The following is a 25253-nucleotide window of genomic DNA, read 5'->3' as shown; positions in this document are numbered from 1 at the left end:
TTAGAAAATACAGGAAAATGAAGAGAATAAAAATCATGGTTCTACGTTTCCACTGTTATTAATAATATATTCTTCTATAGTATGGCTTTTTAACTTTTTTTAAATGTTTATTTTTGAGAGAGAGAGAGAGAGAGAGAGAGAGAGCAGGGGAGGGGCAGAGAGAGAGGGGAAGACACAGAATCTGAAGTAGGCTCCAGGCTCCAAGCTGTCAGCACAGAGCCCAATGTGGGGCTCGAACGCACCAACTTGAGATCATGATCTGAGCCGAAGTCAGATGCTTAATGGACTAATCCACCCAGGCACCCTTATAGTATGGCTTTTAAAAAGAAAGTATTGATTGATCTGTCAATAAGTAACTGCTGCCTAAAACTTAAAACCAGTAAACATCTTATTTTTCCTTGAAAATTGTTCTAATATTTTAAAAGTTCATGTTTTAAAATATCTTGCCTAAATGTGGAAGCACAGATATTCCTGAAACCTTATATTACTCAAAGTTCAGTGGAGAAATTAAATTATTTCTCAGAACGTGAGAAAGCATTGCATCCTATAAAGGATGCAGTGGGGTTACTCCACTATGTAAGCTTGGCCTCTGAGGGAATTGTCAGTGAAGAATGTTCAAACCACTCGGATGTGCTGGTGTCGAGGTGTCTGCGGGAGGGCTTGTGCCAATGGCGGCATGAAATGATCTGGGGTCTGGGTCCTTGGCCCAGCCCTGGAATTTAATTCTGGGAGGTTCCCTGGGGCATCCTGGCAGCCCGTGTGTGGAACTATAGGATTTGATAGATACAAGGGACCTTGGTAGGAAAATACGATTGTTCTTATAATGCTCTTCCTAATTCTTATTTATTTATTTATTAAAATTTATCTCTTTATTTTGAGTGAGAGAGGAGACAGAGAGGGAGAGAGAGAGAGAGAGAGGGAGAGATTGTGAGTGGGGGAGGGACAGAAAGAGAGGGAGAGAGAATATCCCAAGCAGGCTTTGCACTGGCTAATCCCACCAGCCACAAGACCGTGACCTGAGCTAAAAGCAAGAGCCAGAAGCTGAACCGACCGAGTCACCCAGGTTCCCCCTAATTCCTTCTTCACACCCCTCTGAGAAGCCAGCAGTGATTTCTGACTCCTTTGGGGCCTGACTGCTTTCCCCCTTCCTGCTGCCCCTACTTTCTCCTGGCTTTCAGATCAGGGTGCAAGTGATCGAGGGGCGCCAGCTGCCAGGGGTGAACATCAAGCCTGTGGTCAAGGTCACTGCTGCCGGGCAGACCAAGAGGACACGGATCCAAAAGGGAAACAGCCCACTCTTCAACGAGGTGGGAGGCACTGGTTATCAGGGCTAGGACCTTGGTGGCCCTTCTGAACTGGGAGCGCACAGCAGATACCTGGCAACCAGTTGTTTTTGTATATGGCGCTAACTTTGTGTGGAGAGATGTGCTGGGTTCTGAGTAGGTTATCTGTGGACCTGGAGGGAGGGTTGTAGCTCTTATTCCTGCACTGGGCTCTCGATGCTCCACATCTCTGTCATGCTGTAGGGCTAGCCACCCGCCCTGTCCCTGAGATGACAGCCTCCGTGAGGTCAGGGGTGGAATACCCCAGAACTTGTCAATCCCCAGAGCTCGTTGCTGGGATGAGCTCAGTCCACACTTCCGTATGGACCAGACGTCAAGGCTGTGGGTGGTGGTCCAAGGGGTGGTGGAGAACCCCTCTCTGTCTAGCCCTGTGGTCAGCAGCTACTCGTTTGTTTCCCTTTCGCCCTGGACCACAGACTCTTTTCTTCAATGTGTTTGACTCTCCCTCGGAGCTGTTTGACGAGCCCATCTTCATCACGGTATGTCTCAGGCAACAGTGTTCTCTGTTACATGTACACTCACATACATGTCCCTGTGCATGTGTGCACATGTGCGTTTCAGCGTGCGTGGGCGTGTATGCCTGTCGGCGTGAGTGTTAACATTTTCAAGAAAGAAGCCATGAAGCCCAGGGGATGGGTGATGTTCAAGACCATCAAGTTCTGCCGGTCACAGAAATGCCTTCGGTAGCTCAGATGGAGGCAGCAGTGGGGTGGGGAACCCCCACTGCTCAGGAACCCCCCCAGATGCTGTAGGCCAGAGCCCTGAAATCATTCCTGCAGTGGACACTTATTTTCATTTTATTTTGTTTGTCCATGTGCCTGCTTCTGGCCAGGATTTTCTTTTTTGGGTCTTAGCTTTTTTTTTTTTTTTTTTTTTTTTGGTCTTTCTTCTGGAAGGCAGTGTAGTTTAGTTGCTGAATGTGTGGGCTCGGGAGCCAAACTGTCTGTATTCTGGTTCTGCCTGTGTGTTTCGGGGTTGTGTGCTTCTGTACAAGTCCTATAATGTCTCTGTGCCTCTGTTTTTTCGTTTGTCAAAAGGGGGCAATAATACTCCCTACTCATGGGGTTCATGTGAGTGTTAAACATCTCTCAGAACAATCTCTGGAACAGAGCAAGTGCTACCTAAGTGTTGGCTGTTAACTGCTTGGGAGGGAAGAGATGTTGTGTTGGTCCTTCCTGGGCCAACATTTACTTGTAAGTGAGAGTTTTAATTTATCTTTCCCCCCAGGTGGTAGACTCCCGTTCTCTCAGGACAGATGCTCTCATTGGGGAATTCCGGGTAATTATTTATTTTCCTTGAAATTGGTTAGTTCTTGCTAATTCATGTTAGTAGAAACTCTGTACATAATGTGGAGAGGCTTGTGCTTTAGGGGTCCTGTTCCTATTGGTCTGTGTTGGAGAAATATAGTTAACATTTTTAAAAAAATATTTATTTATTTTTGAAGAAGAGAGAGACAGAGCATGAGCCGGGGAGAGGCAGAGAGAGAGGGAGACACAGAATCTGAAGCAGGCTCTAGGCTCTGAGCCGTCAGCACAGAGCCCGATGCGGGGCTCGAACTCATGAGCTGCGAGATCATGACCTGAGCCAAAGTCGGGTACTTTACTGACTGAGCCACCCAGGTTGCCCCAATATAGTTAAAAAAACAAAACAAAATGATGTTCTAATGTCCTGATAAAAAGGGAAGAGAGGGAAATCTCTTCCCTTACGTCCAACAGGGGGAATTCAGCTTCTTCTGATTCGTATTGGTCCTTACATCTGGGAAGACAGCATGGAATTGGCTGTTAGGCGGCCCTCCTAATTCTGACCTGGCCCTCGCTCTGGGTTTGGAGTTGGGTCCAGATGTGGAGTCCAGGGGATCAGGGTGCGACACGGGAGAGGGGGGAGCCTGTCCCTCCGTTTGCTCCAGATCACGCAGAAGCCAAGAGTGCACTGCAGAGAACCAAGAACTGACAGTATGATTCAGCTCGCAGGAAGGCATCAGCAGGTCTCATAAAGCAAAAGCAACTAGCAATGAAGACCTTCGCGAATGGCGTTTTGATGGGTCCTTACTGATTTTCGCAGTTTTGAATCTTCAGGCATTTATCAAATGGAAGGCAGGGGTACAGGCTTATTTTAACCTCTCCATGCTATCCAAGTAAAATATGGCTTCTTCTCTGGGAAGTAATCACAAGATAGAAAACTAAGTCAGTTTTCCTGGAGAGGCAGTTTTAAAAGACTGGGATCTATCCTGAGTCCTTCTGTAATAAATGGGGTTTTATGTATTGAGTCTCTAATCTTTGAAGTATATTCTTGTTCTGAGAACCCGGAGGTTAAAGTAAAAAAATTATTTTCTTTTTTCTAATTATAAAAGTAATCCATGATAAAAAAAATTTTTTTTAGGGCAGTTTTAGGTTCATAGCAAAATTGAGTGGAAAGGACAGAGTTCTCATACCTCTGGCTGCCCCCAGGCATAGCCTCCCCAGCCATCAGTGTCCTGCTGATCTATGAACTTTTAAAAAAAAAATTATAAAATATAAGAAAGACAAAATAAAAAAGTAAAATCAATCTACCACCTGAAGCTACCACTCAGAGAGCACAGTTACCATTTTGCTGTGTTTCTTTTGCTCTTTCTCCTATGCATAGATACGCTTTACCAAGCTTTGATCAAAATGTATTCTGCTTTTTTTCACCACGTAATGTCAGCTTATGACCATTTCCCCATGTCGCCGATTTTCAAAGCATGATTTTTAATGTGATGGCATAATGCACCATACTTCATTTAACGCTCCAGAGGCAAGAGTTTGATTTGTGTTTCTTGGTTTGATTTCAGATGGATGTGGGTACCATCTACAGAGAGCCCCGTGAGTCGTATCCTCATCACCTTGGCCATATCCTTGCATTTTGGTTTTGGAGGCTGTTGGGGACAGCCAGTTGGGACAATCACTTTTCTTCCTTCGGGGTTTTAGAATCTAGATGTAGACTCTGATCCTGGAGATGACAGCTGCAGGAATGGAGAGAAGTCAGGCTTCCATCATCCAAGTAAAACAGGCCCTCAGGGAGATAAAAGCCCCCATGTGGGTCTCCGTTGGCCCAGTCAGGGATGCTAAATCTGGAAGCCCCCAAGCAAGGGTTGCTGGTGTCACCTTCGACAGGGGTGGGCCATTTTGATAACAAGTCTAGTATTTCTCCACACCCTGCTTTCTGTTCTGGTCTGGTCACTTCCTGAGAGGGAGGCAAATGTCCGGGGATCTGGCTTTGGTAGCCTCTTACAGTTGTTTCTGTTGACATTTCTGACTTGGACCCACATGAACGTTCGACGTGTGGCCCCTAGGTCTGCGTGAATAAATCCCTCCTCTCCCCCAAATGTAGTCGGCCCTGGGCTCCCAGATGTGGTTGCAGACTTGGACCCTTCTAATTCTGCCGTCACCAACAGACGTCATCTCTCTTAGGACACGCCTATCTCAGGAAGTGGCTGCTACTCTCGGACCCTGATGATTTCTCTGCTGGGGCCAGAGGTTACCTGAAAGCCAGCCTTTGTGTACTGGGCCCCGGAGACGAAGCGCCGGTGAGTACGTTGCCTGGGTTGTCCTCACAGCCCCTCATCTGGCAGGAGAGGCACCAAACAAACAAACAGAAACACAACTTGATGTTTCTGATTTATTTATTTACTTTATTAAAGTTTATTTCTTTTGAGAGAGAAAGAGAGTGTGTGTGTGCAACTAGAGAAGGGATGAGAGAGAGGGAGAGAAAGAGAGTGCAAGTGGGGAAGGGGCGGAGAGAGAGGGGGAGTGGGAGAGAATCCCAGTGCAGAGCCTGATGCAAGACTCAAACTCGTGAACCTCAAGATCATGACCTGAGTGGAGGTCGGACGCTTCACCGACTGAGCCACCCAGGTGCCTGGTTTTTCTGATTTGAAAGAATGCATGGTAATTATGAGAACTGTAGAACATGTGGAGAAGTATAAACAAAAATGAATCACTCGTAATTCTACCCCTCAGAGACAGCTGTGATTCACATCTTGTTGCATATCCTTCCAGAAGGATCTACATGTGTATTTTTCTATTTTTTTATTACTTTAAAAAATTGAGGTATTGACGTAACATTGTATTTGTTTCAGGCATATGACATAAAAATTTATTATTTGTATACATTGTGAACTGATTATCATGATAAGTAAGTTAACACCCATCACCTTACATAGTTACAAAAATATTTTTTCTTATGATGAGAAATTTTAAGATCTATTCTCTCAGTAACTTTCAAATATACAATAGAGTATTATTAACTAGAGTCTCCATGCTGTGCATTACATCCTTGTGACTTACTTATCTTGATAAATGCAAGGTTGTACCATTTGACGCGCTTCGTCCAGTTCCCCGCCCCCCTGGCAACCACCCATCTGTTGTATAGTTTTCTTTTTTTGCAAAAGTGAGATCATTCTCTCTATCTACTCCACCTTGAATTTTATCGGCTGAGCATATACTATTATCCTCTTTACACGCCAGTAAGTCAAGTTACAGGTTGAGAGTGGGAAGAACAAGAGAGGCATGCGGAATTGGGGAGGTAACAGCATCTTTGCATGTTTGGCCAGAAGAGAGAAAGTTTGCAGTAGTTGTGGGAGAGGAATGAGGGGTTAATTCCAGGTAAACAGAAGGGTTTCTGAGCAGACACAAGAGCGCCCACTCCGAGTTGGCAGCTTTGTGGTGGGGCCCCATAATAGTCAGTGGCCTGGAAGCAGGAGGGAGGAAGGTAGATGGCGTGGGCAAGGCAGGAGCAGTGGAAGCACTGGGCCGAGGGAGCCAGGGCATCGGAACATGGCTGGTGGTGCCGGGCAGGGAGGATGCAGGGGTGCAAGGCTTAGAGCTGATGAGGGGGGCGGGCAGAGAGAAGGGAACGCACAATTTTTGAGCACCTGCAGTGTGCCAGGCTGCATTGGTTGCCTCACACTGTGACTGAGAGTTTGGAGGAGGCAGACGGGTTGAAAGCTGTCTTCAGAGAAAGGTTTCAGTGGCCACAGTTTTGCTAGAAGAAGGGCCCTGAGTGGCTGGAAGTTGAGATATGGCCATGCCTCCAGCAGCTGAAGGGGAGGGGAGATTAAAGGTGCTGCTGGTGGAGGAAGGGAGCTGTGCTGGTGACTGACTTGTCCACATGGATGTTGGTTATCTGCTGGGAGAATTGGAAGGCATATAGGCAAGAGATGTGGCAGGGACTAGAGTCATCAAGGAAAGGTGACCACGCGTCCTCAGCTTGGTGGCCGGTACCGTGGGAACCAGGGGAGAGAGGGGCACATGCGGTGGTGTGGACTGGCAGATAAAAGAGAAGGTGGAGTGATGGTGGGTGCACGTGCAAGGTGTGGACTTCTCTTCCCAGCCTGTGACAGCCAGGAGAGGGAGAGGCGAGAGTGGGGAAAGCGGATCTCTAGGGACAAGAGCGGTGGGAGGTGGAGTCGCCCAGGGAAAGCCACTAATCATGGAGGCGGAGGGCAGGTTCCACGAGGACATCAGGAATAGGGGTTGGCTGATGACAGAGGCTCAGGAAACCACAGTGGGGAGGGTTAGGGGATGGAGAACCCAGGGTTCTGTGCCGTGCAGGGGGCTGATGGTGCTCAGATGGACAAGCTCCGCCCTCCCAAAGGCACCTGTCCCTGCCTCTCACCCCACAGTCCAGCCCTGTCCTTCTGTAGCACCTCTCTCCAGACATTGTACAATCTTGCTCTTCTCGTGGCATCTCTGAGCCTGTTACCCTTTTCTAAAACATTTCTTCCTCCTCTTCCTATTAATTGTAACCTTGCTCTTTCCTGATGAAGCCACTTCTTTTGAAACTCAGACAGAAGCCCCCACTTTCTGCTCCGACTCTCCATGGGTTCTGGAATGTCAGGAACAGCCACCTTTCACTTCCCACTGCAGCCTCCCGGCCAGCAGCTTTCCCAACTTCAGTGCTGCCTCCTCCTTCAAACGCTGCCTTGCTGATTGATTCCCCCTCTTCTGGGCTGTTACTCACCCCTGGCACAGACAGAGCTGGTCCAGGGACATCTCTGCTTGCGGATTCTCATCTTTGCCGTTGTCCCGAGATGTGACGTGTCCTCGCTGATGAGCCACCAATATCTGATTTCATTTCCTTTAAGACCCTGAGCTCCGAAATCCCTCTCTCCGCTGCTCTCTTTCTGCCTTTTTCCTCCCTCACCCCTGCTGAATGACAGTCCTTCCTCCCCGGCATTACAGCCCCCCCTGACTCCTCTCGGATTTCCCAGTCCATCAGTGTCCTCCTGCCATGCTTTCCCCTCCTCCAGGCTGGACGGACCCCACCCACCCCCATCACAGTTCTCACCATGTGCTTACTGGCCCCACAATAGGGGGTTCTGCCGCACCTCATGACTCCACCATCCCCTATTGTCTGTACCACTCCTTGGTCAGTTTGGGTGACAGAGGTCACCTGGAGGTGCTGGCTAGATGAACCTGGGGGCTACCAGCCTCTTCTTTTACTTGGGTGTTCTTTACTCATTCCATTCTCCACAGTGGCTGTTTCCAAACTTTGCTGTCTTTCCTAAGCCCCAACCTCCGCCTCCTTGGAGAGGCAGGGTTGCACAGCGGTGAAGGATGTGAGCTCCTGGAAGCTCCCTGGTTCCTCATTCCTGACTTCATTTGTCTTCCCTCCCTTCCCCATCTTCCCACCTCCTTTGCCATGTTCTCGAGTCCTCCGCCATCATGTTCTACGTGCTCCTCCTGGTGTCTCCTCTTCTGCCCTTTGGTCTGTACCAGGCCCAAGATGTCCCTACCTTCGAACACCCTCACTTTCACTCATTGCTCCCCATCCCTCTTCTCCAAACTGCTTGCAGCTCGCTTCCAGGAATCGCCAACTTCTTCAGGGAGTACTCTGTGTTGTTGTTCTCTGCTCCTCTCCCAACTGCTCATTCCTCCTCCTCCTCACTAGGATTCCTGCCACCTTCTTTCCCTGAAACCACGTGCTGGAGGGTCACTGTTGCTAACCTCCAGGGGCTCTTCTCTGCTATTAATCCTCTCTGTTCCTCCACAGAGTTTGATTCTAGAGCCCATGGCTTAGAATCTCTTCTCCTCTCCTTCTCCTTCTCTCTCTTCTGCTTTAGCATCGGTGATTCTCCTGATGCTTTCCACCCTCCCACCCCCGGCTTTAAAAATATGGATCTTTGGGGCGCCTGAGTAGCTCGGTCAGTTAAATGTCTGGCTTCGGCTCAGGTCATGATTCCATGGTTCCTGGTTTCGAGCCCTATGTGGGGCTCTGTGCTGACATTTCAGAGCCCAGAGCCTGCTTCCGATTCTGTGTCTCCCTCTCTTTCTGCCCCTCCCCTGCTTGCGCTCTCTCTCTCGAAAATAAACATTAAAAAAGTTTATAAAAATATGGATCCTTCAAATTCAGTGGCTCAGTAAAATTCCTTTGCCTGCCTCTTCGCTGTCTCTTTGACTCTCACTTTCCAGGAGCCCATCTCTTTCCACCTGAGACTCTTAAGTTGCTCATCTCCAGCTTGGATCTTCCGAACTTCAGACACTCGGTTTCAGTTGCTTTTTTTTTTTTTAAGTTTATTTGTTTATTTTGAGAGAGGGCGAGAGTGAGCACGAGCAGGGGAGGAGGAGAGAGAGGGAGAGAGAGAATCCTAAGCACTGACAGTGCAGAGCCCAACGCAGGGCTCTTTCTCATGAACCGTGAGATCATGACCTGAGCCAAAATCAAGAGTCAGATGCTTAACTGACTGAGCCACCCAGGCACCCCAGTTTCAGTTGCTTTGTAAGAAAGCCGCATTAACATGTCCCTGAGGCCCCTCTAACTTAACATATAAAAACCCAGGATTATCTGCTGCACACTCCTCACAACTGCTCCCATCCTGTGTGAGGTGACATCTTAGGAAATGGCTGTCATCTACTCAGTTCCCCCAAAAGCCAGAGGCCTGATTTCATTTCTCATCCCTCAGTCAATCCACATGCAAGGGGTTGGTCAGTTTTGTTGGCGTGACAACCTCAGTGCATGCTTTTCTTTCCCATCCCAAGACCAGAGTGACCAAGGTCATACTCCCCTCACATCTCCCCTGGGCCCCTGTGTGAATTAAGATATAGGTTCAGCTGCTGTAACAAAGACACCCTAAATAATAGGTGTTAAGGAGGATAGAAGTGAATTTCTTTCTGTCATAAATGCCTGGGTAGGCGGTCCAGAATTGGCTTGGTGCTTCCACAGTGACCAGAGACCCAGGCTCCTGGTCTTTGCCCTGCTGTCTTCATCATGAAGCTTCCATCTCATGGTTCAAGAGGGTTCCTCCAGTTCCCGTCATCATGTCTGTATTCCAGTCAGTGGAATGGAAGAGCAGGATCTTGCTTAAAGGTGCTCTTTCCCTGTGAGATGGTGAGCTCCGTGGAGGCGGGACCTCTGACTACCTTGTTCACTGCTGCATCCCTCCCCCTTCAGCGCAACCTAGTAGCCACTCACTGAATACTTGTTGACTGAACGAACGAAGCTTAGACCTGTCACGTCTGCACTCTTGTTAATGGGTGGAGTGAGAAGGAGACTGAGGTTCTTGAATACCCGCCGTGTGCCGCACGCATTTACACGTTACCGAAGTTGATTTTCCTAGCAGTCTGCAAGGTCGGTGTTACTGTTTCCACGGTCCAGGTGAGGAAGCAGAGTCTCAAGGGAGGAACCTGCCTGAGATCACATGTTAGTAAGCAGCAGGGCCAGATCTACCTTTGTTCAAATTGCACCATTTAAGGGGTGTTGGTTGAAGTAGAGAAAATACTGGGCTCAAGTGCGTATTTGGTTATATTGTAGCTGGAGAGAAAGGACCCCTCTGAAGACAAGGAGGACATCGAAAACAATCTGCTCAGGCCAACTGGCGTGGCCCTTCGAGGAGCCCACTTCTGCCTGAAGGTCTTCAGAGCTGAGGACTTACCACAGAGTGAGTCTGGTGTCCTCCCTGGGTTGGGAGATTGTAAGTGGGGGACCCTCGGCTGGGGAAGCAGTCTTTGAGATGTTGGAAGGGCTCAGTGTCTCCACAGATGAAAAGCATCCATCCACTTGGTGACCCATCATGCCGTTTGCGTGGGACTGTCCTGGTTTCGGCACGGAGAGTCCCACAGCCTGGGGAACCCCTCAGTCCCTGGCCAACTGGGGAAGTGTCCTCATCTTTCCAAGAAAGAGTGACAGGGTGGCCACTGCCTGGTTGCTCACAGTGACTGGCCCTGCACTGGGCCCACTCTGTGTGCTCAGGAACTGCTGGAGGAATTATGCTGAATATTTCAGAGCCATAGGTTTCAATCCGGGCCGCACGTTAGAGTCTCCTGGGGCCTTTAAAGGTGTACAGACACTAGGGCCCCACCTCCAGTGTTTTGTATTGATTAGGTTTGGAGTAGGGCTCACACACGGGTCGTTTTCAAAGTGGCTCACTGTTTTGAAGCATGTGTTAGCATAATCAAGCCAATTTCTGTCCATAGAAGAGTCACTGAGAGCGTTTGCAACTTAGATCCTTGTTTATAAGTTTTGCATAAAGCTAATTATTTGAAGTTTTGCTTAAACTTTGACTAATGACTTAAAAAGAGAAATGCACTCTTTCTGTACAAACTGAATTGTACCAGAATCAAGGAGAAAGCCTTTGAGTAAGTAATGGGTTTTAAATGGGCATTAAAATGCATGCTTCAAAACATTCTGCATTTATTGGTTGAAACTAGGCAGAAGTGAGATTGCTGAGCTCCCGCAGGGGGCTGGGGAAATAGAAATGTTGGCTTTGTTCAAGGTGAATGTGCTTTATATTTAATTCTCTGCAGTCTTGTTTAAATATAAATAAAACAAAGTAAGTGGGTACATAGGACATGAGTACTTGCTAATTGTTATCTGTTGTATTCATGTAGACAGCAGCTGGTATGTAATCTGTACCTGCCTTTCCCCTCATTCATATACACACTAACATCTATACATGCCATAAGTATACATGTGCACATATCTATTTATCTGTGTATACATTTGCAAATAATATAACTAACTCAGTAAAATATTGATTTGGAGTAGCATAGACTAAAAATTGTTTTTTTAAAAAAGCAGAAGTGACTTATTGGTTAAGGTCAGGTAAATCACTATGCTAAGAGACATAAAGGAAAATGTGAAACAGGCCACCAGTTATGGGATATTATTATAACAACTTCCAGTCTTTTTCTGGATTGTTAATTGCCCTTAGTGATGTGGATTGCTAATCTATGAATCAGTCAGTCCTCACTCCGTTATCTTTTGGGTCTATACAGAAAGCCCTTGAGAGCAGGGGCCAGTGAACAAGCTGTTTGGGCAGGATAAAGAAGCAGTGTGTGCCCTCAGGAGCTGCTGCTCCGGGAGTCCCCGGGCTGAGGGGGTGCCACTCCCTCAGGGAGTCCCAAGACTGTCTGGAGACAGTAAGGTGGAATGCTGGGGTTTTGGTGGTCGGACAGCAGGCGGGCAGTGACCAGAGTGTTCTCCCCAGTGGATGATGCCGTGATGGACAATGTGAAGCAGATCTTTGGCTTTGACAGTAACAAGAAGAACTTGGTGGATCCCTTCATGGAAGTCAGCTTTGCAGGGAAAATGGTAAGAAGCAAGGAAGCAGGAGGATTCTCTCCGGAGGGTGACGGCTGGGTGTGTCTGCGGATGGGTGCTGAGCAGAGTAAAGGACAAGGTGAGGGGGCACACTGCCCTTGGTGCTGCCCATAGAAGGCGTGCACGGGGCGACTGTTTGGAGGATGCACGGTGAGGCACTCATCACGGCCTGGCTCTCTGGGGCTGCCCGGCACACACACATGGGCGGGTCTGCTTGGGGTATCCGAGATGGATACATAGGTGATAGACACGGCGAGGACAGACAGGCAGTGGGTAGATAGAGGAGTATTTGGGAGAAAATGAAGCAATAGCATGGAAACCAGATGTGAAGTCATAAAGGTAGGGAAACTTAAAAAGCAATAAAAACATAGTGATTATTTTTAAAAAGTCATGGCAGGGGTTGAGTGGAGAAAGTCCACTTTGGTAGGGGCCCTAGGGGTGACTGGCACCTTTCTTCCTCGCAGCCCACCTTCCTGCCCAGCGTCAGGGCTGTTGCTGCGGGCTCCCTCCCTCCAGCCCACCCCAGGCAGGCGGGCACTCTTGCGGCCTCCTCTGCCCATCCTGCGGGCTCTCCCTGGCAGCTGGGCCACTCCCAGGCTTCAGCCTCACCCCTCCACAGAGGACTCCCACAGCTCTGTTTAACTCTGACCCCCACTTCAGCCCCAGACCTCCACAGGCCTCTGTACAGCTCTGTCTGCTGCCCCTTGGGCCCTGGAGAAGAGTCCTCTTCTGCCCAATATGCCCTCTATCAGGAGCCTCCCTCCTAAGCAGGTACCGACGTCAAAGGGAGAAGACGTGGGCCTTGATTCTTCCTTCGTTTTAAACCTCCTTATGCCAAACATGCCACCCTAGCTTTTGATTTCAAACATGTCCCAAGGCCCTTCCTTCCCCTGTGCCCACTGTCGTCTCTTCCCAGGACCACACAACAGCTTTGGGTTTCATTCTCTTCTCTGGGTTCTCCCCAGAGAAAGCCGCCAGAATAATTAGTCTAAAACAACCCTGTTTGTGCAATGAAGTTCAAACGTATAATCCGGCTGATAAGGTGCTGTGCATCTGAACTTTCTCACCTGGTCTCCATGGCTTAAGTCAGCTGCTATGGTATCTGTGCAAGTGGGAGAATGGCGCCCCCTGCCGGGAACATGCAGCTCTGCAGCCCCTGCTGGAGCGTGGCCTCGTGCAGGGTTTCAGCCCCAGGGGCTCCCTTCCTGCATCCTCCTGTGCATACAAACTACATTGCTCACACAGCGGCCTTGTGTTCTCTCATCTGTCCTGCCTCTTCCTTCCCTTCAGGGTCACACTTCTAGGCTTTGCACATGGCTGTGCCCTTCCTTCACTCCCCGCCCCAAGTCCAGCATCTTTTAATGTTCAGCTTCCCTAAGGTCCCAGGCCTGATGCGCTAAGCCATCGGGGCTCTAGGGTGCCCTGGGCCCTCTTTTAGCAGGTTTTCCATCTCATTACAGTAGTTGTTAGCATCCGTTTCTCCCACTTGTGGGTAAGAGCCTGATCCCAATCATATTTAGTCCATAACCTCAAAGCAGAGACTGTGGTGGAAATGGTAGGAAAATGACATATCAGGTGGGTGCAGACTGCCCCCGTTCTCAGAAGCCCTGGCAGGGAGCCTCTGTGTCCCAACCACAGGGGTTTGGCAAGGGTGGGGTCATGGCCCTCTGAGGTCGTGCCAACCTTGTGGATGGTGCCACCTGCCGTAGAACCAGGGTTGGGAGAGTTGAGTCACATGGCTTGGATGTTAGCGGGAAAATTGGAACAAGGCAGAGAAGAAGGGCTGAGAGTCTGAGCTGGGTGGCAGGAGGGTGGGTGCGAGGCAGTGGGCTTACCCTTCCCTCCCTAGGCAGAGGTGGGGAGTGGGGGAGACAACCCACGGGTGTCACAGGATAATTGCAGAGAAGTTTTAAAAAATAATACACACCAAAAGGTGAGGGTGGTGTGGGTTCCCATTCACACAGCACTTTGCCATTTTCCTTTCTCATAATCTCTTCTTAGATTCATTTTGAAAAGGAGCAGGGTCTGCCAGCCCATCCCACGGACAAAAGGAGGCCCTGGGATGGGGGTGGGGTGGAGGGAGAGGGAGGTGTCGTATCATCTGATGCCCAGATCCACTCCCCACCTTTTGTTTCTTTTCTCTTTTTATTACTGACCTACATGTTTACTAATGCATTTTGAAAATTACAGAAAAAAGTAAATAAAATGACCCATAATGCACCACACAAAGTTCATCTTTGGTGCCCATCTTTCCCGTGATTTTCCTGTGTGTAGATGATAGACATTTTTCTGATTCTTTACTTTGAATATTTTAAAACATCAAGTTAGAAGAGTTATTCAGTGAACACCCATGCATTGGTATGACTTCCACTTAGATGAAGCACTTGCTAACATTTTGTCACATTTACTTTCTGTATATAGATACTTTTTTTCCCCCTGGGCAATCATTTGAAACCTAGTTGCAGGCTGTACTCCTAAAGGCTTCAGCATGCATCTCCTGAGAAAAAGAAAATTCTTTGTAACAAAATTCTTTGTAGCTACAGTAATATTATCAGACCTATGAGGTCAACAATCATTCCCTAATATTATCCCATACTGGCTCATATAAATTTACTCTGATCATCCCCCCAAATTTCCTTTAGAGCTGGCTTAGTGTGCTGATTGAAGACCTAACTGTAATTCACGCTCTGCATTTGGTCCTTGGTCCTCTTTATTTTAGTCTCTTCTGTAACAGCCCCTCCTGCCTCCCTTCCCCTAACCATCCCCCCGCCCCCACCCCGACAAACAGTTTTTCTTACCCCATGATATTGACTTTTTTGAAGAGTCCAGGCCGTTTGTCCGTGTTCTGGATCTGTCTGATTGCTTCCTTCTGGTGTTGTTTAACTTGTTCCTCTGGCCCTGTATTTCCTACAAACTGGAAATTAGGTGTTGAGGCCAGACTAGATTCAGATTCAGTATTTCGGCAAGAATGTGTCACACATGATGTTGTGTACATCGTACTGCATCATAACAGGAAGAGAGGTGAGGTTGTCCCACCACTGGTGATGATTGTCTGATCATTTGCTTGAGATAGTGTCTCCAGAACACCCTCTTGTCAAACGACATGCTCCCTTTTGTACTTTGCAAGTAACTGTGGGCGATGTCTTGGCACTGTGTATCTTGTTTCCCAGCAGCTTCTTACCTAATGGTCCATGCAGCCATTGACCTCCTTGCCGGAATAAGTCATTTACTTGGGGTTGCAAAGTGGTGATTTTCTCATTATCATTCCTTCTCTCTTTACAAGCTAGTGTTTTGCTGGAAAGAAGAGCTTTCCTCCTCCTTGGCCCTTTTGAGCATTACTTATAGACCTCAATACTTTTTATTAATTCAGTGTGTTAAAATCCGTCATGACTGTGTTGGATGTATGAACTGTCCTCAAGTTGGCCATTGGGGGCCCCTTCAAGCTGGCTCCTCCATCCTGAGCCTAACTCAGGGTCTCAATGAAAATGTATGTGGGAGAGGTAACTCCGATTTTAAACTCTTTCACGCAGAGGTGTAAATGCTCACTGTGGGTCCTCACCCAAGTGCTGTGTTAGTGTGGGTTTGGGATCGGGGTCTGATGCCCTGTACTTGGCCACAGGAAGGACTGTAACAGAATAAATGAAGGCAAGAAGGAAGGGGAAAGGTGTGGCTGGATAGGCCTGTGGGACACTTCTTCCAAAGACTGGGATTAATTTCCGAATTTGACGGATGAGGAAGGTCACACCTCAAGATCGTTTTTATTCCACTTTCCTCCAAATGGTAGGGTGCTTTGATGGTGGTGAGAACCGAGACTGACCTGCCTTCAAATTTAATGGCTTTTTTTGGAGCTGAGTTTCAGAGTTCTGGGGCTCCTGGCTACTCCTGGGTCCACACAGGCACCTTGACCTCCCAAGGTCTTTTGTTCTGAGATGCCCTTGGCTGGCCCTGGGGGTTTTTCTAGGTAGGTGCACATGTTCGTGGGATGTGATGGAGGTAGGGGACCTGGCCAAAGCAAGGGGCTATATATAAAGCTGATTGGTGACTGGGCTTCTGCAAGAAGCCCCCAGAAGGAAGAGGCTTATTGTGGCGGAGGCAGTTGAGACCTTCCCTTTTGAAAGCTTCAGCCTGTTGGACACCCCTGGCAGTCCCCAGGCCTCTATCTCACCCTCTCTCTCCTCCAGCTATCTGAACTGCCTGTCTCATTCTTTCTGTCCCTCTCTCTTAGCCTGCCAGTATGTCACTTTTTCTCACTACATCCTAATCTGGAGTCCTGGAGTTTTGCCCTCTGTGTGCCCACTCACCTCAGTCTGGGTCTCATTGCACTTCCACTTATGGACACTTGGCGGCACTATTATTCAAGATGTGAACCATACCTGATTTTACACACACACACGCACACACACACACACACACACACACACACACACATTCTTGGTAGTATGTGAGAAGGAAAGGAAAGGTACTTGGGGGGCAGGGTGGGAGATTTTCAAGGAATTTTTTTCTGAACTCAAGAAAAAAACCTACCAATTATAAAAAAATTGAAAAAAAAATCAGAAAATAAAAGAAAATGAAAAGAATTAACCATATTTCTGTACCCCACATCACTCTGGAGATAACCACTGTTAACATTTGTGGGTATTTCCTTGTAGTGTGTTTTTCTCTCTAGTGCTTTCACTCCCAAACCTCCACTCCCCCACTGGAAAAAAATTGGATTCAGAGTTGATTTTCATTATTTGTGGATATTTGCAAATTCACCTACTCGCTAAAATTTTTTTTTAAAAATTTATTTATTTTGAGAGAGAGAGCAGAGGAGGGGCAGAGAGAAAGGGAGAGAGAGAATCCCAGGCAGGCTCCGACCTGTCAGCGTGGAGCCCAACGTGGGGCTCGAACTCACAAACCGTGAGATCATGACCTGAGCTGAAACCAAGAGTTGGATGTTTAACAGACTGAGCTACCCAGGTACCCCTATTTGTAATCCTAAAATTTACAGTCATGCTGCTTCATGATCATTTGTGGTCTGTGCAGTATGACTGAGGCCCACGTTGCCAGCTGATTTGGAACAATGTGACCCTGCCTTTTTGTCTCCGTTCTCATCCTGTAATTAAGTGTCCTTTTCTTGGTCTGCCTGGTGTTGTGTTTTTCACATTTTTGTGCGCGTTATTGGTGAGTTGACTGTTTAAAATGCTCCCCTAGCGTAGTGCTGTAGTGTAGTGTAGTGCTCAAGTGTTCCTCTGTGTAAAAAGGCTGGGTGTACCTTATAGAGTAAAGATATGTTAGATAAGCTGCATTCAAGCATGAGTTACAGTGACGCTGACTGCGAGTTCAATTTTTTTTTGTGTGAGTTCAGTGTTAATGAATCAACAGTATATATGAATTTTTTTTTAAATGACCATTCATGCTTTTTATTGACAAATGTCAGGATGGCTTTCTGATTAAATCAAGAAACAACAACACATCTGACTGTGTAATTTTGGTGTCAGATAGCTCACTATTTTGTAAAATTCTTTTTTTTTAATGTTGATTATGGAGAGACAGAGCATGAGCATGGGAGGGGCAGAGAGATGGGGAGACACAGGATCCGAAGCAGGCTCCAGGCTCTGTGCACAGAGTCTGATGCGGGGCTTGAACTCACAAACCACGAGATCATGACCTGAGCTGAAGTCGGACGCCCAACCGACTGAGCCACCCAGGTGCCCTTATTTTGTAAAATTCTTTGGTAGACCACCCATAAATTATTAGGTGATATTTTTCTTTTTTTAGTGTTTATTAGATATTTGCTTCATATTATATATCACCAGCAATTTTATTGCTATGTTCTTATCTAATTCCTATATAAAAGCTGTATAATATCAGAGAAACTATTAAACAATTTTAGGTTATAGTAAGTTACAAATGTTCTTTTCAACTTTTTTTTTAAATTTTTTTTTAACGTTTATTTTTGAGACAGAGAGAGACAGAGCATGAACGGGGGAGGGGCAGAGAGAGAGGGAGACACAGAATCGGAAGCAGGATCCAGGCTCTGAGCCATCAGCCCAGAGCTGGACGCGGGGCTTGAACTCACGGACCGTGAGATCGTGACCTGAGCTGAAGTCGGATGCTTAACCAACTGAGCCACCCAGGCACCCCATCAACTTCTCTTTTTTAAAAAAAAATTTTAAAATTTACATCCAAATTAGTTAGTATATAGTGAAACAATGATTTCAAGAGTAGATTCCTTAATGGCCCTTACCCATTTAGCCCATCCCCCCTCCCACAACCCCTCCAGTAACTCTCAGTTTGTTCTCCATATTTATGAGTCTCTTCTGTTTTGTCCCCCTCCCTGTTTTTATATTATTTTTGTTTCCCTTTCCTTATGTTCATCTGCTTTGTCTCTTAAAGTCCTCATATGAGTGAAGTCATATGACATGTCTTTCTCTGACTGACTAATTTCACTTAGCATGATACCCTCCAGTTTCATCCACGTAGTTGCAAATGGCAAGATTTCATTCTTTTTGATTGCTGAGTAATACTTCATTGTGTGTATGTGTGTGTGTGTATATATATATATATATATATATATATATATATATATATATACCACATCTTCTTCTTTTTTTTTTAAAAATTTTTTTTAACGTTTATTTATTTTTGAGACAGAGAGAGACAGAGCATGAACAGGGGAGGGGCAGAGAGAGAGGGAGACACAGAATCGGAAGTAGGCTCCAGGCTCTGAGCCATCAGCCCAGAGCCCGACGCGGGGCTCGAATCCACGGACCGTGAGATTGTGACCTGAGCTGAAGTCGGACGCTTAACCAACCGAGCCACCCAGGCGTCCCTAGACATCTTCTTTATCCATTCATCCATTGATGGACATTTGGGCTCTTTCCATACTTTGGCTATTGTTGATAGTGCTGCTGTAAACATGGGGATGCATGTGTCCCTTCAAAACAGCACACCTGTATCCCGTGGATAAATACCTAGTAGTGCAATTGCTGGGTCGTAGGGTAGTTCTATTTTTAGTTTTTTGAGGAACCTCCATACTGTTTTCCAGAGTGGCTGCACCAGCTTGCATTCCCATATATGAATTTTTTTTAACTTTTATTTATTTTTGAGAGAGAGAGACAGAGAGAGCGGGAGACACAGAGTCTGAAGCAGGCTCTAGGCTCTGAGCTGTCAGCATAGAGCCTGGCTAAGCGCACGAACCCATGGACTGCGAGATCATGACCTGAGCCAAAGTTCGACACTTAACCAATTGGGCCATCCAGGTGCCCCACAACAGTATATATTACATAAGAATCCTTAAACAGAAACACACATGACACAAAGTTATGTATTGATTAGTTGAGAAAACTGTTGTGACAGAGGCTGATAGGAGCCTAACCCTGTATTTCCCCCAGAATAGTGGTTTAATATTCACAAATTCAATGTTCTTGGTGATTTATAGAATATATAACTACCATCAACAACAAGAATCAATTCTATCCACTCAGCTTGGTAAACTATTTTTATAGTCTAGTATTTTCTTAGGCTATTAAACAGCCTTTGAAATAAATTTTTGAAGACTGTATAATATTCCATTAGATGATTATGACATAACATTTAACCTATTTTGGGATAACTTTTTTGTTGTAGTTGCTAGTTTCATCTTTTATGAACATCTCTGTGCCAAATCAGTGTGCAGGAATCTTTCTTCATACTCAGATTGTTTTTTCTATAGAGAAGTTTCTAGAACGGGGCAGAGGGCATGCTTATTTTTCAGTATTTGATACAGATGGCCAAATAGCCCTCCAGAATGGTCATATGAATTATACTCTATCAGGAAGTGAAGGAGGGTAAAACAGAAAAAAGGGTTAGAGACAAAGGAGGAGGAAGAGGAAGAGGGGAAGAAAGAGGGGAAGGAAGCTTGGTGCTGGCTCGGCTGAGTGTGTGGGGAGTGGAGCAGAGTGTGGGAAGGCTGTTGGGGTCTTCCAGGGCCAGAGGCAGTGCTGGCCTGGGTGTGGCAGGGAGACCTGCTATGTTCAGGCTCCCAGACCCACAGCCCAGGGTGGCCAGGTGGAAACACCAGCTGTGGAGGGTGTCTTCAGCAACTTGGGGCCAAAGCTGAAGCAGGCCCTGGGGGTATTCCTCCTGGGAGTGTGGGGAGCACACACATCGCTCCTGTGCCTTCTTGTACCAGGGAGCTGAGGCACGGTATCGGCAGGATCTCTCTGCTGTGTCCGGTTAGAGTCCTTTCTCTTCCTTTTATTTAAAAATTTTGGTCATCAAATATTTGGGTTAGGTAATATATTTATTGTGGAGACCCTATCTATCTATCTATCTATCTATCTATCTATCTATCTATCTATCATCTATCTATCATCCTCTACGTAGCAGCCATCATGAAATCTCTTCCTCTTGCCCCACACCCATCCATCCATCACTCTCTCCCTGGCAGAGGGAAGCATTGCAGTTAGATGCTTTTGCATCATTCTGGTTTCATTATGCGTGTGCAAACAAATCAGACTACAAATCCTTACGTGCTATTCTCTTAACACAGATGGTTGTATATTATACTCACTGCTCTGCACTTTGCTTTTTAATTTTTCTCCCCCTCCAACTTCTACTAAGATATTGACATACAGCACGGTATAAATTTAAAATGTACAGCATGATGACTTGAGTTACAAACTGCAAAGTGATTATCCTAAGTTTAGTTAACATCCATCTCTCATATAGATACAAAATACAAAAAAAAAAGACAGAAAAAATGTTTTTTCCTTGTGATGAGAACTCTTAGGAGCTACTGTCATAACAACTTCCAAACATACCATACGGCCATGTTTTCTATAGTCATCATGTAGTGCGTTACATCCTCAGTACTTACCTTTTCTCAGTTAATAATATAACTTGGAAATTGTTTCGTATCACAGAGCAGTCCTCATTCTTCAGAGCTGCATAGCAGCCCGTTGTGTGGATGGACTGCTGTTTATGTAACCCGCCCTCTGTTGGTGGACACGTGGGTTGTTCCGTACCCTTGATACTTCAAGCTGAGTGCAGTGAATCACTTCATTACATATGTCATTCTGCACGTATGCAAGTATTTCTGTACGATGAATGTCTAGAGGTAGAACTGGTAGGTTAAAGGGTTTTTACACTTGCAATTTGGATGGATAGTGGCCAGTTGCCCTCTAGAGGGTTGAGATATTCTTTTCTTCCGCCAGCACAATATGAGAAAGGAGTCTCCCCATAGCCTTGCCACCAGAGGGCTGTCAGATTTTAGAGTTTTATGAATCTGATGGGTGACAGATGGTGTCTTGGTTTTATTTGTGTTTCTTTTCTTATGAGGGAGGTTGAGTATCTTTCCATGTGTTTAACCCTTTGAACTTTCATTCACCCTCTGCCCGTGAAATTGTCGGTCTCTTTTCTTTCCTTACTCCTTTCTTTGCTGACACAAGGGGCAAATCCTGGCACCCATCCTTACCTCCAAGCTTTGCCTGGGCTATTCTCACAGGGAGGCGGGGAGGGTGGGGACAGGGGCTGACTTCGGGTGGATCAGGGGTGGAGACAAAGTCCTGACCTTCATGGAAGCTGTACCCTCATTTAATGGAAGAATGGAAGCCCCTGATCAGATGTTCATTAAGTGAGATAATGCACATAAATGCTTGGCACAGTGCAGGGCCCACAGTAAACGCTCTGAGAAAGGCTGTAGGACATGCAAACCTACCAGGATCTATGTATCTGAAATAGATTACCTGCTGTCCCTGTGCAGGGACGTGATTCCCCGGAGCTGGCTATGGGGTGTGGCACCTCCCAGGGCATTCTTAGCACATGTAGAGCACACAAGTCACTGGTTTGGATCTGGATTCCACCTCTGCCAGTTTTCTTGATTGTGGAAAGCCCAGTCTTAAGAGCAGGGCTGATCTGAGGCAGACTGTGGCTTATGGGGTTTTTGTGTTCGCTGCATTCTTCTCTCATTCTCAGATGCTGGTGCCTGGCCCTCAAGCCCTGGCCCTCTAGCTCCCCTTTCCCCTTCTCCTCCACTTCCTTCCCCCATCTTCAATCTCTTAGGGCTCACGGTGTTCCAAAGGGGCAGGTGGTCTGGGCTGACTGGTAGAGGTTAGTGTGTTTAGCTGTAGGACCCCTGGGAAAGCCAGTCTAGACTCAGGGCCCCCACACTAAGGTCATGGACATATGGGAGTTGGGGCGGGAGGACTTCCAGTCAAAGGTGGGAGATAAGGGTAGAAGGGCCGTGGAATTCAGGCAATCTGTCACCCCACCCCCACCCCATCCGCGCACTCTCTTGCTACCCCACCCCATACTCTCCAGCTCTGGATCTGATTTACCATTGAGCTTTGTCTCTGCAAATTCCTTGTGTCTGAGCCTTTAAGGTCCCTAGGATCTTCTGCCCAGCCTGAAGGGTGGCCAACATGGTAGAGAGAAGCCCTGGCTGGTGAGGTGGCCTCCCAAGGAGATCATAGTTCCCTTGGAGCTCCATCCACCTGTCCTCTTTGTCTTCTAGCTCTGCAGCAAGATCCTGGAGAAGACAGCCAACCCTCAGTGGAACCAGAGCATCACCCTGCCTGCCATGGTAAGCCTTGCCTCCTTGGGCCCATCCCAGCAGACCCTGGGCTCCTGGCCTCCCCAGCATCCTGCTTATATCCTGGACTTCTCCTTCTCCTCCACTTCCTGCTTCTTCTTCTTCTTCTTCTTCTTCTTCTTCTTCTTCTTCTTCTTCGTCTGCTTCTTCTTCGTCTGCTTCTGCTGCTGCTTCTACTTCTTCTATTTCTTCTTCTTCTGCTTCTCCTCCTCCTCCTCCTCCTCCTTCTTCTTATACGTTTATTTATCTATTTTTGAGAGACAGAGAGAGAGTGAAAGCAGGGGAGGGGCAGAAGGAGAGGGAGAGTGAGAATCCCAAGCAGGTTCCATGCCCAGCGCAGAGCCCTACGCGGGGCTCGATCTCACAACTGTGAGATCATGACCTGAGTGGAAATCAAGAGTCAGATGCTTAACTGACTGAGCCACCCAGATGCCCACCCCCTTTTATAAAAAATATTTTATTTTTAAGTAATCTCTATACCCAACATGGGGCTTGAACTCACAACCCCGAGATCAAGAGTTGCATGCTCTACTGACTGAACTAGCCAGGCTCCCCTGGACTTCCCCTTCTTTAAAAGGATCCCACTCCACCATGTCTCTCTTTCCTCCTCAGTTTCCCTCCATGTGTGAAAAAATGAGGATTCGCGTCATAGACTGGTGAGTGCTGAGTCTTGGAGTCTTTGGGGTGACTATTGTCAGGGTTCACTGGGTCCTTCAGTTTTCCTCAGTTGAGAACACATAGTGGGAGAGTCTTTTTCAGGTAAGGGAGTTTCCTCTGCTGGGAGGCCAGAGAAGGAGAGGTCGTGGGCTGTTCTTGGGAAGCTTACTCACAGCCCTACTCCAAGGTACAGAGGGCAGCCAGGTAGAGCAGAGAGATCTCCAGAAGCCTGAGATCCCCTAGGGCAGGGGGTTATCAGGAAGACTTCCTGGAGGAGGTAGGATTTTGATAAGTCCAGGGTGAAGGCACTCCAGTGCAAAGAGGATAATAAGCAAAAGCAAGGAAGCTGGAAAGAGTACGGCTTCTGGGAGGATGGGCTGTGACCCGGCTCCACCCCCCCCCCCCCCCCCACCCCATGCCCGCTGTGGCCTGTTAATGTGGAATGAGCACTTACTGTGTGCCAGGTCCTGTGCCCAGCAAGTATTTTACATGCGTGACATCATGTGATCCTCAGCTCGATTCCTGGTCACTTTATAGATGAGGGGGTGATCTATCTAAAGTGACAGCTGGGAAGCAGCTGAGGCTGGGATCGAACCCAAGCCTGCTGCTCCCAAAGCCTGTGTTCTTAACCACTGGGCTCTCTGCTTCCCACTGTGTTAAGGTGATCTCTGTCACACCTGGAGGGCTATTAGGGGTCCACATACATGAGCTCTGGGACCTTCCAGACATGAGGCTTTCCAAAAAGAGAGTTGTCCTCTTTCTGCCCCCAAAAAGTCTTGGCCGTGCGGTTCCCAGCGTGTTCTCCTTTGGTCTCAGGCCATGGTACCCCCAGCCAGGAGGGTAATGAGAGACCAGGGAAAACCCCCAGGCCACAGAACCATTAAAGTGTGCGCCAGTTCCCTAGGCCTAGAGAAAACAGCTTGTGGGAATTAGAGAGGAAAGCAGCAGCCAGGAGGGCCAGGAGGGAGAGGCCTCTAGGGCCCTGACCGCAGGTATGTTCCGTGGGCAAGCGGTCTTGGGGAGAGATGTGCTTCATGTCCCCAGAACCACCTCTGTATCTCCGCTCACAATGTGTGTGCGCACCTGAGTGTGTTGTGGTGACAGGGGCTGATTGGCTGTACGTGTCTGTGTGTGTCTGTGCCTGTGGACTCTTGTGTGCATGTGCGCATGGGTGTGGCTGTGTTGTGTGTGGTGGGTGGGCCTTGCCGGGGTCCGTGTGAGCTGTGTCGAAGGCATCAGCATACTGTACAATCCAAACACATTACGGAATCCGGTGGTTGCATCTCTGGTTTGGGTTGAAGCGGCATTTTTATTGTGAGTCTATTTTCAGACTTGCTGTATTTTCCAAAAGCAACCCCAAGCCCCAAAACCCAACTCTTGGCCAGAAAGTGTTCTGCTGCTGCAAGTTCCTGTCCAGAAAAGTGCTTTCTTCCCAGAAAACTCAGATAAACTTTTGTTATCACCTGAGCCCTGGAAATATGATATGGTCCACATGGCCTTTTCCTTGTAACTTAATCTTCTGTTCAATCCTTTCATGTTTTCTTTTTTGTTAAAGAACAAAAATTCAAGAAGTTCCTTCTACCCCATAAAAACGGAATCTGTCTCCATTCTCACACAGTTCAGATAAGACCAGAGGTCAGAAATTTCATTCTCCTCTCTAAGTGCTGGTCTTTTCCAGGGGCCGGTCATGAAGGCAGTTGCCAGTTATCTGCTGTTGATCTCACTGTAAGATGTGTCAGGAAGTTCTTACTTCCCAGGGCTTATCACCATCCTTCATCAGGAAAAATGATGAAGATCTCTGCTGACAATCCATTCTTGTTGGTTAGTCCCCACCCAGGTGGAAAACTTTAAAATCAAAGCTTAATCACCAATCTGGGAAGTGCAAAGAGGAAGGAAAGGAGCAGTAGAGATCAGGTATCTGATGGGTATAGCATTGAAAAGAGAAATAGAATAATAGCCTTGCCCAAGCGTGTCTTTCACAGTGGGGCTTGGGTGTGTCATTTTCTGAAGCTGCCTATGGCCTAGGTACCCATAGGAGGGAGAGAGAGCCTACAAGGGCTCCAAGGAACATGGATCCCAGGAAATTTCAGGAAGGAGATAGGTCTTGCCCAGTCCAGCATTTCTCAACTTAGCACTATGGC

At 47.4% G+C, this 25253-nt stretch overlaps 1 protein-coding gene across 24 annotated transcripts in view; it reads left to right on the top strand.

Annotated features, from left to right (window-relative positions):
• Nucleotides 1-25253, top strand: part of DYSF (dysferlin) — a 226677-nt gene that overhangs the window by 63731 nt on the left and 137693 nt on the right. For all 24 annotated transcript variants that reach the window (XR_009248507.1, XM_058683746.1, XM_058683742.1 and 21 more), the window contains 9 exons: nucleotides 1179-1307; nucleotides 1760-1822; nucleotides 2571-2621; nucleotides 4153-4183; nucleotides 4772-4887; nucleotides 10113-10239; nucleotides 11788-11891; nucleotides 22378-22446; nucleotides 23068-23111. Coding sequence is in view for 23 of the 24 variants with exons in the window: in XM_058683746.1 (XP_058539729.1) it covers nucleotides 1179-1307; nucleotides 1760-1822; nucleotides 2571-2621; nucleotides 4153-4183; nucleotides 4772-4887; nucleotides 10113-10239; nucleotides 11788-11891; nucleotides 22378-22446; nucleotides 23068-23111 (734 nt within the window). In the remaining variant the exon portion in view is untranslated. The remainder of the gene's footprint in view (nucleotides 1-1178; nucleotides 1308-1759; nucleotides 1823-2570; nucleotides 2622-4152; nucleotides 4184-4771; nucleotides 4888-10112; nucleotides 10240-11787; nucleotides 11892-22377; nucleotides 22447-23067; nucleotides 23112-25253) is intronic.

This window comes from Neofelis nebulosa, chromosome 9 (assembly GCF_028018385.1).
Source record: "Neofelis nebulosa isolate mNeoNeb1 chromosome 9, mNeoNeb1.pri, whole genome shotgun sequence".
NCBI lineage: Eukaryota > Metazoa > Chordata > Mammalia > Carnivora > Felidae > Neofelis > Neofelis nebulosa.
Note: the sequence above shows the minus strand (reverse complement) of the source record. Positions and strands in the feature narration are given on the sequence as shown.